We start from the raw sequence: 17,126 nt of genomic DNA on the forward strand, positions 1-17,126 counted from the left end.
TGTACTTTCGCTTTGAAGAATTTCAAGGATATTATGAAAAATGCTAATAATATTAAACAAAAACAACTTGTAAACGTTTCCATTTCGCGATATCAAGCAACTTCTTATTCGTGCTTAATTAGATGCAACGTAAAAACATGGCGATATTGCGTATCGCTTCCCAGTTTCCTTCCAAAAGAAGAACGAGAAATTATATCTGTATAATGAAAAAGGAGGAAAGCCAACGAAAGGACGCCGACGGAAGGAGGATATGGCGTTATCACGGCGGTTTTAAACAGGACGTTGCACTAACGTTCGACCGGATGATAGTCAGCTGACGTATGTATGTATATACGCGCTGATCGGTGTTGTTGGCTTTGTTTAAATTCCTTTGGATGTCCCAGTTAATAATTATGCATACCATACGGATGATATACACACTGTATGCGCGCTTGCCATAACAGTGTTGCGATGACGCACGATTGGCTAATTACGTTAGTTAATTACTCTTTGTGTATCATACGTCTTATTCATAAACTTGCTCTACGACGTTCTAGTCCAGGAAAATAAAAAAGAAAAAGGAAAAAAAGCACAAGTAAATTACCTCCTGCATTTCGTTCCTTAATCAGGGACGAGTTTAAATAAACATAGCGTATAGTGAATGTATGTGAGAACATTTTCTAAGTTAAATAAAAAAATTGAGAAATTTTTAGCATTATATTAATACTTATAATTTTCACAAGTAATATTATTTGAATAACAGAATAATAGATGCAAAACTTCGAATTTACGACAATTGCAAATTGCTAAGTTTGTACTTTCTACGGTTAGATACAATAAAGTTTAAAAACAGTTCATATACCTATTAGATAATAATGACTTTCAGTAAAAAGATATGAAATGACTAATTAATTATTATCCTATTTGCCACCCTGAAACTCGTAATATTTCCATGTGAGAAACACATTACGCATCACATTTTACTTGTACGTATACATCATCATAATTTACGCGGATGTAATAATCGAGATTACGCAATTTATCGTAGAATCGTAAAGGTTAATTAGCACGCTGAACGACTGGAAATGATATAACCCAATTAATTGCGTTAAGTAATCGCAACAGAATCCAATCTGTTTAGTAATAATTTTTGCTGACGCACAAATTTATGCATAAATGTAATAAATAATTTTCTCACGTTTATATTCATGTTAAATTTACAACTTTTCATTGTATATGTAGGTTTCTCTTTATATTCTTCCTAAGTAAAATTACCTTATTCCACTTAATTTATAATAGCTGTATTATTTATACATTCTACGATAAAACAAGTCAAGCATCGTAAAGAATTATGGAAATCTATACGTTAAATATAGATTATCAAAGTATATTTTTACCGAGGTAACATTAATAAAGAGGTATACAAAGAGAGTTATTCATTCATAATACTCTTGACAATTTTTAAATTGACGATTTTAGATAAGTATTTTTGCAAATTGATTATTATTTATTGTACGCTCATCACGCATAGCTCTTGTACCTATTTCCCGACATTATGCCGTTACAATGTGCAATTTAATCGCGGGGCTCCAGTTTAATCCGTACTTAATTATTGCATGGGTTTAGTTATCAAGTAGGCTTAAGCTCTGGAAGATGCTGACGTGTAAACGTATAATTTGTTCGTATATAACTATAAGTAAACTTTGTGATATCCGCTACCAGTTACCACGCTCTCTTGTCAACGAGCCGCAAATCGAGTTAGCTTGTCGCGAAAATATCGCCATGTGCTGCTTATGAACGGCGCTTCTATACATCAAGACATCTTACGATCCGCAAAACCGGATTCGTTACGATGTACGAAGTCGATGAAGCTATATAATTATACCCTTTCGGATATATGGACGGTCCAACCTAATCACATTTCATGACACGTCTCTATTTATATGAAGAAATTTGTAACGGTGTTTACGTGAAGGAAAGAACGGTGTAATGTTAAAATGAAATACCTCACCTCTGCATTCTTATAAAAGTAGTTACGTATTGTATCTAAATAAATACATTAAATCAATCAATGTGTTAAAAAATATGTATTCAAAAATAAGCTTTTCCTTTTTATCCATTGTGTAATTTATAACAAGATCTCTTTATAACAAGAATGTGTTAAAAGCTTAAAGCTTGCTTCGTACTCGTGCAATTTTTAAAGTCGATCAAGCGACTTCCTTCTTACTCATCAAACTTTAGACGCAGACACGACTATAAATTTTCTCTACAAGTGGTAAGCTTATCTATTACATAATCTATTACATTATGAAAATGATAAAACTGTAGTCTTTAAAGGTGTCATTTAATAAAAAGCGATAACATTATCAGTCAATTTTAATATGCGTCGTATTTTATGTATCATGCATCGGTTTTATCAGCCGTTGACAATAAAAGCTTAAAACATTTTTTTACGCGCTTGACACCGAACGCCGTACAAACAACGCGCATTCTTCGCGATCCTCCACAGGAAACTTCGTTGGAACTTGATGAAAGAGATTACGCCACCTTGACGTGTGCGTTCCAGTTTCCAGTTCGTTAAGCGATAGCTTTTTATTCACCGTCCGATTCGTGGGTGGCGATACTTGTTCTTTTCCAACATTTGCAAATGCACCGTTAGATCGATTAGATAGAGCAGAAGCAATTTCGTGAATAAAATATGAAAATTATGCGCAATTCACGGCACGAGGAAGCACCCGTGGCTTCTGGCTAAGCCGGCGACCGCACTTTGTGTACATTTTCCTTTGTCCGCAATATTGTTCACAAGGATATCATTGCACGCCTATTAGATAAGGCAGAGATATCATTTCATAAATGAATACTAAATAATGCGAATCCGTATCCGGCAGAATATAGCCATGGTTTTAACTTGCCACAATCACGTTTAGCATTGTTAAAATAATAAAGCCTGTGCTTCTGCTATAACTATATTTTTATGTAATCCTATCACTCAAAATTTATATATGTATTGTAAGCTGAATGTAAAAAAAAAAAGCAGAGTATAATGTTTCCAAATAAATAACAAATTTACTATGAGTTACAGGTCGTATTGTGTCTTGTTTTACACACAATGTCCGTTTGTTTACTACCACGAGTTATGTTATTGTATGCGTATTTATTGATGTTAACCGTAAGTTTTTCAATAAGATAGAATTTCGCTCGCAAGTATATACAAGTGTACTCGATTGGTTTTTCACAAAGTCGTCTTTTTAAATACAAACTCATAGAAAAGCAATTTATATTAAAGAAAATATATTTATTATTATTTCGATTTATTTTGAAGAATGGAATTACTTCCATCTTTATTGTACCATATATTTCGGCTTTTCTTTGCAAATTTTTAACAGCTCTTAATTGGTCAAAACTTTTCAATTTCCACTTAATAATCTAAAACGAAAATAAATAATTTTTAATTTAATCTCTATACTGAAAGAACTTTTGCTGAAGTATCTAAAACTAGATACAAATCTCAAGATAATTTTGTTGGAAACAACAAAACTAAGCCATTTGTCAGAATATCAAAACTTTTTGTAGCATTGATCATATATTTGAATTTCCCTCGGAGGAGTTTCCTACGTAATTATTTTAATGATCCAATAAAATTATTTTTAGATCTAGAGCTAAATTTTTAGATACTTCAGAAAAATTCTTTCCACGTAGTATCAGTAATTAAGAGAAAGTGCCGTCAGATTTCCTGTATAACTATATCATGCACATCTTGCTATCTATATTTGATTAAACAAGTTATCTAGAATACTTTATCAAATATAAATTAAAATACAAATAGACAATACTGCAGTACTTATTTCATTATCGATAAACGGAATAGATCTAAATTTTAAATAAAATTCAAGAGAGAGTTACCTTCCAGTTAAATGAAAAGAATAAAATAACAAATATATTTCAAAGAAAAAATTAGGACTAGCTTTGCTACACACGATTCAAGCGAAAATTAAAATGCTAATGTGTATAATGTATCAATAAAAAGATATATTTTTATAATTAAAGACAAAGCAAAGAATCAACAAGTGACAAGCAAAATTACAGCTTTATTGAAAAATTATTTTCGACAAATGTATTCGACAACGTGTTCATCTGTAAAAAAAGAAAGATTTAATTTTGTTATCGTATTACTGAACGCGACATTTCACACTGAAATGTTTGGTACATACATAACCATTTATTTTGCTGAGATGTCATCTAACAAGAGCTTCCTTATTTTTTTCATTTAAAAATTGTGTTCTAATCAAAATTTGATTAGAACGACACAATTGTTAAATGAAGGGGTAAACAAGTTTTTATTAGAGTTCCTATTAAAAAAATAACGTTATACGTATCAAAATATTCCTGTCAGCGTGTAAACTTCCCGGTATGGCGGAAAACAATACATTCTGATTAATCGCTATTAATCGGTATATAATGAAATATATCGTATCGCGGATGTATTAGGTTTGCGTGAGACACAATGGTTGAGCACGTAACAATCTCGTTCCAGACACGTATTAAAAACGGCAAATTAAACATTGGAATCCACGATTATCGTCAGGAATAATCGCCATTCTGCCCGACGCTGATTCCCACTTCCGGATTATCTAATACGAGAAAGTAAGTATCGTCCCTCGGACGAATCGCGCGAATCGTGTGCCTAATTTCTCCCATTTTCTGCTGAATGTCGGACGTCTTCGGTTTCACTTCGCTTCACCGCGAGGACGCGCGATGATGCGTTTTACGAGAAGCCTGGAAATGAGTATGTGGCGCTCGAGCGAGGCAAACTCTACCGTCGAACGCTTTAGAAAGCGGTTTCGGAACGTTTTACTTTGTGCAACCTGCACAATAATAAATACACCTCCTAATTCCGCACTTAGCACTGCGGTTATTCAAGGCGAGAATAATCCAATCATCCGATCTTACGCATTCGAGTTTGTGTCTCCTATTTGAAGAATGACATAAAGTTGATTGTCGTCGTGTACATTAAGATCAATATATTAATTTCATAATAATTCTGTATAAATAAAATCAAAAACTTTTATTTATCTCTTCGTATATCATCTTGTAAAAACATAGAAAATTAAAAAAACACGATAATCATAAAATTATGTAAAAAAAATAATGTAGAATATATAATTTCCAAAATTTTATCTTTCAATCTAATTTATCTTGAAATCTTAAAAAAAATATAATAGTATAGTATGAATAATAAATTGGTAAATGTAGATAATTTTCACGTGACATGAATAAATATTGAATTATTGTAATCTGCGTGTAATGATGTTGCTTTCCCAATCATTGCCGAGTGATACAGCGAAATGTAAATAAACAGATTCCGTTTCGTAAACTGCTGCTCATGTTTCATCGGCTTACGAGTAAGCAGCATATAAAATAAGAAGATTGTTTATCTCGCTTCGGACACAACTACCGTGACAGATCGAATAATATCGTCCGCTAGCGGATTGACTTGATTGACAAGTGTGTTTCAACGGCAACAATTAAATCAGTCCGAGCGCGGCGGCCAATGTTCGGTTTAGGACACGCGACAACCGTTACACGTGTCGATACAACGGTTTAACGAGGATCCTCGTAAGTTCATCAGCGGTATGCGTGGCGTGAGTGAGTGCAAGCGAGACGCAAAATCGAGGACAAATAAGTCACGGAGTACACAGGATGTCACGCGATTTTCCCGCGTTTCCTTTCAGTCACGTATTTCTTGATTAATTCGAAGACGATTATTTCACGACTAACACTCAATCACGAGCATCTTCGTGACTCGAGTTATTAAGATGCTTTGTCAATTTATTCGAAAGTTAACGAATAGTGTAGTACCGTGAACCGTTTGCGTTCTTTTCAAGTTTAATTCGTGGAGAACTTCTGATTTTATCATATCTATAAATCAAAATTTTATATTGATAATAAAACTTACATTGGCTTTGACAATCGTGTTGAAGAAAAACAGAATTCCAGAATTCAGAATCGTCATAAAATCAATGATTGGTAAAAGTGCAAGACACTTAGTATGCGCGAAGTGAAACGTGTTTGAAATATTTCGAGTTAATTGAAATTCCACAGATATAAATGTTATAGGTGTAAACGTCGTCTCTGTCGAACGACACTTCTATCTGGCGCAGGGAATTAAAAGAAAGTAAAATAATCGAATTATTTTACGCACGCGAGAAGAAAGTTGCCGGTACCAGGTTTCCATTGAACTATATCGATCGTTGCATCTTTCCTCGTAGCGCGACGTGATATTTAATGAAAAATTGGTTTAATGAATACCCACTCTCACGTAGAGGCAAGAAGTTAATGAGAACAAAAAATCTACAAGTATCTCTTTACGCTGAATTATTATGTTTACGCCCATGTTTTATTAGCTCATAGTGCTTATATACTAACTTTACGGGGAACACCTGTTTCATTTGAGGTGTTTTTCTAACGAAGTTGGAATTATCGTTTCTAGTAACAAAAAGATAAAATGCTATATCGCGACTGTAATATTTTTCAGCTTTATGATTTAATATTGTGATGTATAAATTAAGACAAATTTTATTATTAAATTGATCAGTAAATATCACGTAATAATGACGTATAGTATATAATTTTAACATGCCAAAAAATAAATATCTAATTGCAAGATGAATATTGTTTATAAAGGTCGCATTTATAAATATTGTAGTTATTATTTTTTCACACGACAATCTTGTTCCTTAACGAGATATTTATGTTTACAGATATTTTCACAAATATCAATTCGACAAAATTTATTAATTTATTAAATAAAAAAAATAAATGTAGCTCTACCGATATTACATTATATTTTAAACAAAAAGATATAAAACTTTATATAAATAACTTTTAGATTTTTTTTTTACTCAATATTTATATTTTAAATACTTCTCTATTTTCAACAAATATCGCAAGCGTTTTACCGCAAAGAAAGCCCAAGTCTTTTAGCAGTAAACGTGGTGTCAATTACTGTCATAATTGCGACGTCGTCATTTGAATGAGTCCCTGGTACTTTTTGCGTTTCTATTGTAAAACGAGCGCGATTGCAGACTCACCTTCGGCTTATCCCGCTTTCTCCTAATGATGAGGCCGTCGTTCTCTATGTAATCCGGCACGTCCTTTCGATTACTGAAGTTAAATACCATCGTGTTGTTCTGCTGATTCCACGGTTTCGTGTCCCAGAGACCGCCGCCACCGCCACCGCCGCCGCCGCCGCCACCACCTCCAGGGCTCGTCTTCTTCGCAGGTTGTATCTCGTCGGCGCTCTTCAGGCTCACCACCACTTTGGTCGGCTGTTCGATACTCTTGACTCGATTGATCAGATTCTTCTCGAGCTCGCGATTGCTCAGATTCTGCTGCGGATGCTGTGCCTTCGTCGAGACGAGCGGCCGTATGATGCCGATCTGCTTCTGCGGCGGCGAGAACTCGCTTTTCTGCTGACACCGTATTATCGTCTTCGCCTCGTTGTTGCTCTGTGAATACGTCGCCGAGGGTGGTGATGTCGTCGTCGTCGTCGTTATGGTTGTCATCACGGTTTTGATCAAACCCAAGCTGCAAATGGCGCCGATGGGTTTATTCTCCGGTACGATCAGCTTCTCCTCGACGTCGTCGCCGTCCTCCTCAGGCTCGAGCCTCTCCTGCAATCTCGGCGATGCTTTGCAGGTCACAACGCTGGCAGGTGCACCACCTATCACCTTGCCCTTACATTCCGTCTTGATGCACTGATCCTCCTCTGGCAATGGCTCGTCGTCCGTCGACTTTTGACCGTTCTGCTTCGCGCCCGGTAAGTGACTCTTGTCGTTCGTGGACTTGTCGCCGAAGTCGAACTGCATCGTCGTGCCGGCTTTGCCGATATTGTCCAGGGCGATCTTGGAGATGGTTCTCGGCCCGTCGACGATCTCCTCGTCGACGTTCTTCTCGCCGTCGTTGAACGCGACGCGGCTCGACTTCGCGTCTTCTTCCTTCCATTCCGCCACATTGCCGGATGACGATTCCGCAAGCAGACGTGCTTGTCTGCTGGGACTTTCGACGTTCGTTCTGGGAGTCTCGATTTGCGGACGAACGACTTTGGATTCCGCCTCCGTCTTCGCGGATTCCCCTTTGACGGGACTCGGCGGTAGCGGCGGTTTGTGAAGCGGACTCGGGATCTGAATGCGGATCGAGTCCTTGACGGGAGAGGAGGGACTCAGCTGGGTGGCCTGTCTGATATCTTTGACCGGCGACGGCGAGCTTGGAAGTCGGGGCGACAGGATCCTCGGCGAGAGCACTGGCGTGACAGGCGGTGACTTGACGGTGATCTCGAGAGTAGCGAGCTTGGATCTGCTGGAGGTCTGCGACGGCGGCGGCGGTTCCGGGCTGTTCGCCGGCGAGAACTTGAGCTTGTAGCCCGAGGGCTCCGGCGACGGGGAGGGCGAGTGTGACTTCTCGATCTGCTGGAACTTGCTCACTACCGAGGACACCGATTGCGCGATCGGTTCCGTGACGACGCCGTCTATATGGTATTCCTCCTTGCCGTCCTGCGTCTCGATGAGTTCCGCGGTCGGTTTGTGCGGCAGCACGATCTTCTTCGTCGGGGAACCGACGACGACGACGACGCCCGCGGCACGAGCACCGCCGTTGACGAAAGGTTTCGGCTGCAACGGTGGCTTCTGCGCCAGCTTCTTCTGCGTCTGCGTTTGTGCCTTGAACGTGTCATTGATGGTCTTGAAGGTAGCGACCTTCGCGGCGACCTCACCCTTGGGCTTCAGCTTCCTCGCGGAGCTCTCGAAGATCCTCATCGTGGTCTTGACTAGATCCGGCGGCGGCCGTTCCGTTTCCGCCAGCACCGGTTTGATCCTCTTCGGCTTGTTGATGGGTTTCGGTCGATCGAGCTCACCGAGCCGGCTCTCGATCTTCACGGACGTACGGTCCACGAGAATGATGTGGTCGTTGACCGGTTCCTGGCGCACGCCGTTCGTCACCGGTCGAGCGACCAGAACCGGACGGGCGGCAACAGTCGCCGCCGTCTCGTCAACCGTCACGCTGTTGTACCTCATCAAGGTCTCGACGCTGCGCGCCCGCTTCATCGAGTCGTTGCCCCGAGAGGCGTTCCGATACCTGTCGGTCTTGGAAGCAGCGGTGGTAGCGGCGGCGGCGGCGGCGGCGACGACGGCGGCGGCGACGCCGCCACCACCACCACCGCCGATTCGCTTCGCGTACTTCCTGCCGACGGTGGTCTTCTCGTGACTGGACTCTTCGTCGTCTCGGTCCAACAGATCCTCGAGGCTGGCCGCGCGCCGGAACCGCTGCACCGACCCGCGGCTCTTGTTCGTCTCGCGTAGAGTGAGGTTAAGGTACTTGCACTTGAGCTTGTTGACGATCCCCGGCCCGTACTGCAGCTCCTCGGAGCTGTCGCTCTCCGCTTCCTCGCTGGAGGTGCGACTCGGTGGTGCGACGCGCGAGCTTCTCAGCACTCGGAAGTTACCACCGTGGAACATCTCCATGCCGCGTCTTCCGGTCAAGACGGCGCGAATCTCGTCGCGTTGTCGCGACAGCTCGTTGCTCTCGTTGCTCTCGCTCGTTCTCGCGGCCGCTCTCAGCACCGGTTTGCCGTCCGCCGTTGTCCTCGCGGCCGCGTCCTCGCTCTCCTCGCCGTGTACGTAATCCGGCAATTTCCGTTCCGACGACGTGACGTCCGCGAATTTAGCCGGCGTGCTGCCGTTCACGACGCCGCCGCCGCCGCCATCCTCCGCGTCCGAGCAGAGCGACAAATCCGCCTCGAGACGCATGTTGTACGCGACTGGTAGCGGTGACGCAAAGTCCGCCGCCGCCGCGGCCGTTGCCGCCACCGCTGTTGTTGGTGCTCCGCCGGCGGTGGTGGCGCCACCGGACGGCGGCCTTCTCGCGGGATAGGAGGAGGGAGAGGAGAGCAACGCACCACTGTTACCACCAGCGGTCGCCCCGCTGCACCCCGTGCTGTCCTCGCTGGTGACCGACGTCGGCGTTAAGCGCGCCGCACGAACCGCATGATGCTCCGTCGTCGCTGCACTCTGCTCGATGGCGACGACGCCGCCGCTGCCGTCGGGCGTTACCGACGACGACGACGTGCCGATCACCGCGCTGCACAACTTGACACTCGCGCCGTTGTTCGCGAGGACCTTGCTCTGCTGACGGCGACGTTGTATCAAGTCGCGCTTCCACTGCGGCACGTTGCCGCTGCCGCCGCCACCGCCGCTCGCCTCGTTGCCGGCGCTCGCCGTCGCGTTGCTGCCGGCGGTAGCCATGTTGAACGCGCGCCGTCACTCAACTCTCTCTCTCTCTCTCTCTCGCTGTCTCGCGATCCCTCTTTCTCCACCGCCGCGCGCTTTCTCTCTCTCTCTCTCTCTCTCGTTCTGGTGGCACACACACACCGCGACGTGCGCGCGTACGCACCGTACGTCGTTCCTACGCGGTTTTGTCGAGCGCGCGATCGCTCCACCTCTTCATACTGTCGTATACTTGGCGATTCTTACCGGCGACGAGTCGTACCGGCCGTACACACACGATCGCCGGGAAAATCGATGACCGCCGCGACATACGGTCATCGAGCACGCGCGCGACACTCTCGCGCTGCGAGGAAAAGAGTGGAGGAGACGAAAGTAGAGGTATAACGTTCGTTGCTCCGTCGTCGTCGCGTTGCTCGAGCGGATGTTTACATGCGCTTTACGTCGATTCTCGTATACTGTACCGATCCAGGGTGTTTCAATTTCGATCGCGCCCCGTGGTGGAGAAACGGGGATATTCCGTTGACGAGCACTCTACGCGAAAATCGATCGCCTTTTCTCTTTCTCTCTCTCTCTCTCTCTCTCTCTCCCGCGGTCACCGAAAGAGCGGCACTCTTCTACTTTTCGCGAAGGCGTATACTTTTAACGCGCGCGCGAGTCCACCTGCTCCGCGCCGCGCGTTGCCGCGAGCGATTGACAGGGAGACACGGGTGGATGGAAGGAAAAACCGCACCTGTGCCGCAGAGAGGGCAAATCGGGCACGATCCGCGTCGCACACGCGCACGGCACTGCGACACGGGAGACGCGTAGTCGAAGCCGCGCGCGCTCGCCAAGTGTCACGAGAACGCGATAAAATACGCGCGCCGTCGCTCTAACGCGCGATGACTGGCATCGCGCAGCCGATGTCCGCCTCCTGGAGTGCGGTGGGCCACGGCGGCACCGCGAGAGCCGGCCCACTCGACGAAATCGAAAGTATTCTGCGGCTGTGGAAGCCTGCCGTTCTCGCGTGCGCTAGCGCGCGCGCGCGCGCGTGTGCGTGTGTATACGCGTGTATGTATACCGAAAAGCCCTCGGCCGAGTCGAAAGGCGAAACGCGCCTGTCTCGCGCTCCCATCTGCTCTGTCCCCCTCCCGCCCCCCTTCCCTGCTGCCCCGCGAGTCTCTCTCTCTCTCTCTCTCTTTCACTTCTCTGCGTTTGTGTTGGGTGTAGGAACGCTCGCGCCAAATCACCCCTCCTTTCTTGCACGTATATATACTGCCTTTTCCCTCTTTCCTCACTTTCTCTCTATCTCTCTCTCTCTCTCGCGCGCCCGCTTGTTTGCTTCCTCGTTGACGCTCTCCCGCCGCGTTCGACTCCGCTCCGTAATGTCACTCCGATAAGCGACGAAGACGCTTGTATCGAGCACATGACGCGCGAACGCAAAAAATCGAAGCTTAGGGTTGCACCGGCGCGGCTAGGGGACACGACGTGGTTTTAAGGGTTGATCCGTTACACCACATCGTGGGTGTTACGCGAAACGGATCTCGATAATCCGCAAACATACCACGTTTTCATTGAATGAGAGGCGGTCGAGGTATTAGCGAATGATCGATTGATAAAACCGTTAGAGATACGATTTATCTTATTTTATTAAACGGGAGTACTATCCTCGTCACGTTACATAATCTCTCAATTATCGATTGACGTTTAAATTAGCGCGTCATTATATGACTTTATTAATTGTTATTAAATTGTTAGTGATTAAGAGTCACCATGCGCGAATATTATTATTATTATTATTATTATTATTAACTTTATTGAGTGTACTGTTAACAAAATACATTCGATATATTACAATATTGTTTGAGATAACGTATCAGTTACACTACAATAGACTGGGCGACAGCTAGGCAGCTGATTTGAAGCCGTACCTGGTATACTAGACATAAGTGAATTATACACATTGAATTGAAAAATAATTTGTATAACAATTACACAAATACGCAAATTAAAAACAAGTGGGAAGAAACACATTGTAACAATTATATATTTGGATATAAAATATACCATACGTGCAAATTTCTGTATTAAAACACTTTTGTGACTTATGTGCGACGTCCTGGAAATCCGCGAAATGCGGAACAGTCTTCTAACGAGCGAGTCTCTTTGTAGTTTGAACCTGTACTCTAAAAAGTATTAGTATGAATTTAACACTGTGGGTGTTAAGGATTCGGTGTACAGTCTCTGCACAAAATAACTTTAGGAATAACGAGTTAGAAATTCATACATTCCGTATAAAACTAAATGTCATAGTATACATAACAAGATCAATATTTACATTTAACAACGCAATTTTATAATTTAAACTTTAAATGGAATTTTTATCATTTTATCTTTGTTTCTGAAAATCTGTTTACTTCTTATTGAAATAATTTTTTATTCAGATTCTAAGTTTTTACTATCAAACTTTATGTATTATTGTGCTTTCAAATGTAACGTAGAAAAATCTGTATTTTTTTTTTCATAATTTTTTTCATTTTGTTAAAAAATACGTGTAGTACATATCTAATTCTTACAATATCAGTGTTAATAAACAATGTCAGTATAAACACACTAACGCAATAAAAATTAAATAAACACCGCACCCATACTTTTTCAGAGCGTATAGTTATTTATGTAAAGTGCATAACTCTTAACATTTAAGTGTCGACTGGCTCGTTATATGAAAACCTCTCGAATCACAGCGTGTCTTATCTCTTATCTCTCAAAGTTGTCTCATTACAGCGGAATAAATATACGCGTGTATTATCTGCTTTCCCTGATTTGCCCTCTGCGTTTGTCGCGAACTAGACGTTACACTCCCGCGTGGGTGTTATTATGTCGACCCTTCCGTAATTTACATGCGCTCTGTTCTAGACGACTCGCGAAATGGTCCGCTTCCTGCGCTCTCCGGCACTCGCAATCACGACAAAGTCTATCCGCAGTAATGCACATGCTGGAACGTCCACCCTGTATTACACTCCGCGGAAACACATGCGAGATACAGATCGCGATATATTGTTCTTCTCGATAAATTTCATAGACATGCAAATGGTATATATAGATTCTACTACATTTGGGATCATTGATACCTTATATAAGCTAATATTATATAAATATGTATAATATTATAGCAAATAACCAATAATCGCAACGCGCGATTATTTTAAAACTCGCGCCCCAAATATGCCCCGATACACTAAAAAAAATATATTACATTTTAATAAATATTTGAATAATTCTAACATATAAGTAAATCTTTACCTATACAGTAAAGAAATATTTACTTAATGATAAAATGAAATTAATGGTTCTTGTAGTACACATAAATGTATATATTTAAATTTAGTATTATATTACAGAAATATATATTAAGATTTAGTTCTAATCTTTTTCAGTTTATGTGTGTAATTTCATGTTTACTTCAAAACACTTACGTGTATATAAATTTGTACAACTTATTGGGTGTACTTTCCATTTGGTGACATAAGTTAATACAAGAAAGATAGAACGATGTTTGTCCCGACTTGTGTCATTTAATGGAAAGTAGCCATTATCTTTCTCTCGTATGCAGATCAAGCAGATCAAGTATGTGTGTTATAAAATTTTAATTAATTTAATATTGGACAAGTAAACGCCAGTAAACCTTTCCCATACAATTTCTGTCCTTGATTTCTGCGTTCATTCTGACGTGCGTGACGCGAACGGGAATTTAAAATTATATCGTGGAACGTTCGACGTTCGAATGTTTGAAGCTCGAAAGGTATTCGATATCCCGAAGGGAAAGTAAATCAGCGTGTAGACTCTGTGTATCGGGATCGATGCCTTTCCATATAGTCGCGTAACAACGATAATGTCGTCGACTTGAACGCTAAACCTGCCAAACCTGCTATATTACACTTCATTATATATAATATTATCGCATTATTCTTAATCACTGTATAATTATTGATTGAAAGTATTTTATATCAACTTTAAAAAAAATTCCGATCTTTACGCAAATCTTTGTCACGTACGTTTCTTTTACGTAGAATAAAACATAACATAGGAAGTATATTACAAAAATTTCAAATTTAATTTTCATATAAAATAAAATCTTCTATTTTAAAGTCTATCCCCCTTCTTTAGAAAATTTTAGAAAGATCATCCTTGGTGATTGCGTCCTGTTATTATTATCAGATATATCTGCAGTGATAGGACTTCCATTACTTAACTACGTAACTTTCATATAAAGCCATATTAGTTACTATTAAATAAGCACTTTCGGCTTTTGTGGATTACAATATGACGTTACGCTTCGTGCCTCTCGGTAGCTATAAAGTGGCTTTACTGTCGAAGTTAACGTCACGTCGCTGCCTTCCGTATTCAGTTCGGCAATGTCCGAGGGATGTTGAAGGAGCGCATAATTATCGGTAAGAACGGTGAAAGGTTCGTCTTGATGGCAACGTGATTATCTACGGCCGGTCGTTACATCGGCCTCACGATTATCCCCCTTGCGTGATGCGACCGTCCGCGTTACACTGTCGAAAGGCTTTCGCATGATCCTTATTCTCAGTCTCGTTATACGATTGCGTAGGAGAACGTAACGGGCGCCACAATTACACGAATAAGAATACGATTACGCGTACTAAATCACGTCGCGCCAGAGGCGTTGAGCGGACGTGATTATGGCAAGCGTTGCGTGTCATTTAGAAAATTTCACCAGACGTTATAGTTTGTTCACTTTAAATGATTTATAATTCGCGTTGGAAAATTCAAGGGATGGAATTCTGTTTATGATATTACGTGAAAAATATTTCTCACATATTAGAATACTCATATTTAACTCAACCCCTTGAGTCAAATAACATTTTGTTATTTTTAATTTTCATGTATAATTTGAGTTGAATTTAATATATTTTTTCGAGTTTCGACAAATTGTCTAACTGCACTGTTTTTTAATCAAATACGTCGAATAGAAGTAACGGTGGCCTGTATATAGAAATGATAAAAAGTATATATGAAAAATACAACATACTCCACATCGAGATACACGGCATATATTAACTTATGAAATCAGTCGAGAAATCTAACGTGAGTCATAAATCGTCTAGAGCAAACCAGACCGATCGATGTTACATACGTATGTATAATGCACATCAAAATTGGAAAAACATCCAGTAGAAATTATTCGATAGAGTTATATCGAATGGCAGATGCATGCTCGATGTTTATCTTCGCTACTCTCCGACGACTGCATCGGTGCATCGGAATCCCGCTAGCTCCGTTCCACGACATGACATAAAAGTTGTCATAAACCGCGAACGGTACGTGCGTTCCTACGCATCCGTATGTACGTCTTCGTAAATCGCTTATACCGCAACTATGTGTTTCCCGAACGTGTTGTGGTAAAATCGTTTTGCGACCATAAAGAACTTATTAGCGGCGCATTCCGCGCGGGCAGTCTGGTTCAGCCAGAACGAAAGTATCGATACACGGAGTGATTTTGCAATGAGGCGAAAAATATGACATTCTCGTTTAATTAACTATAGTATGTAGAGGAATTTCCATTCATTGTGTCTCTACTTACAATTAGCGTAAGTAATGATTCTCATCTGTTTGCGTCATCAGGCATGAGTGTGTTACGAAGATATTATATAATAAGAAAATATATAACAAAGAAAATTTGTAATAAAGTTTGAAATATAAATTAGCGTTGAGAATGCGAGAAGGTGAAAGGTTTCTAATTATGTTTATATTAACAATAATATTAATTTTTTCGTAGAATTTGTCTTTGCAATAATTAACGTAATATACACTGAAAAAATACTAAATTTTACTAAATATTTAAATAATTTATTTAAATAATTCTAAGAAAATATTTACTTGTATTACGTACATTTGTTTGACATAAAAATTAATTTTTAAAATCAATTTTTTATTAAGTATTTATTTACCGTAAAAAATATGTATCTAGTACTATTAAAAAAATAATGTATTACAAATTAGTAGACTTTTTCAGTATATGATAGGTATATACTATATATATTGAATTGAAATGAAGATAATATCTAATTTTTATTTATGTAAAGGAAAGGGAACAGAATTAACTATGTAAGTTATAAGATAAATTGTATGGAAAATTTATTAGTTAACAAAAATTAAAAGTTGTTTCTAATTCGGTAACAATCTTGCATATCCGCGTTAACTTTCTTCCTACATTTACTCAGGAAGTCCAATCTAGATTTTAACAAGTATACGATATCTAAAGTTCAGAGTCCAATCCGACGTTTAAAAATAAAAGCCTAATCATATATTTATCAATAGCACAGCCGGTCCGTTAAATAAGTACAATTCAAACATTAAAAGAACTGTACGTTTGTCGAGTCGCGTCTTTTCACGAGACGTCTGATTCCTATTAGAAAGTGCTCCAGCTGAAGAGGTTCGGCTCAAAAACTAGTTAACCTGGCGACAAGTTTCCATTTGGAGTGAAACGGTTTCGACGTGCGGTTTGCGTAAACCGATACGCATTCTTCCGCACGACATGTCGATCCGCTGCGTTCCCTTGTTTTGTCCATCGGACTTTGCAGACGGAGTGCGTGCGTCGCGTCGCATCCGATTCTGGTTCGGAATGCGTTCGAAACTCGTGCGAGACAATGAACGACATCTTTGTGCGAACCGGCGAAGTTGCGCATTCATGTGGAATCTGACAAGAGGGCGAACATGATCGTGGATAGTTCGCAACGCGTACGGAACCAGTTCCAGCTCGAAACCGGTTTGGAACTAGTTTCCTTCGGTTTTTCGGCCCCCCACGAGAACTTCGCGTAGTCGACGTCAACGAATAACACTCCAACAGGATTACTTGGTGCGATC

General features: G+C 41.1%; 1 protein-coding gene across 1 annotated transcript in view; it reads right to left on the bottom strand.

Annotated features, from left to right (window-relative positions):
* bif (protein phosphatase 1-binding protein bifocal) overlaps positions 1-10,277 on the bottom strand; it is a 40,943-nt gene extending 30,666 nt beyond the window's left edge. Inside the window, exons 1-2 of the mRNA XM_018548589.1 lie at positions 9,214-10,277; positions 7,071-9,063 (exon numbers count right to left, since the gene is read on the bottom strand). Coding sequence (XP_018404091.1) covers positions 7,071-9,063; positions 9,214-10,277 — 3,057 coding nt within the window. The remainder of the gene's footprint in view (positions 1-7,070; positions 9,064-9,213) is intronic.
* Between the last annotated feature and the right edge of the window lie 6,849 nt (positions 10,278-17,126).

The sequence above is a fragment of the Cyphomyrmex costatus genome, unplaced genomic scaffold, assembly GCF_001594065.2.
Source record: "Cyphomyrmex costatus isolate MS0001 unplaced genomic scaffold, Ccosl1.0 scaffold123, whole genome shotgun sequence".
Taxonomy (NCBI): domain Eukaryota; kingdom Metazoa; phylum Arthropoda; class Insecta; order Hymenoptera; family Formicidae; genus Cyphomyrmex; species Cyphomyrmex costatus.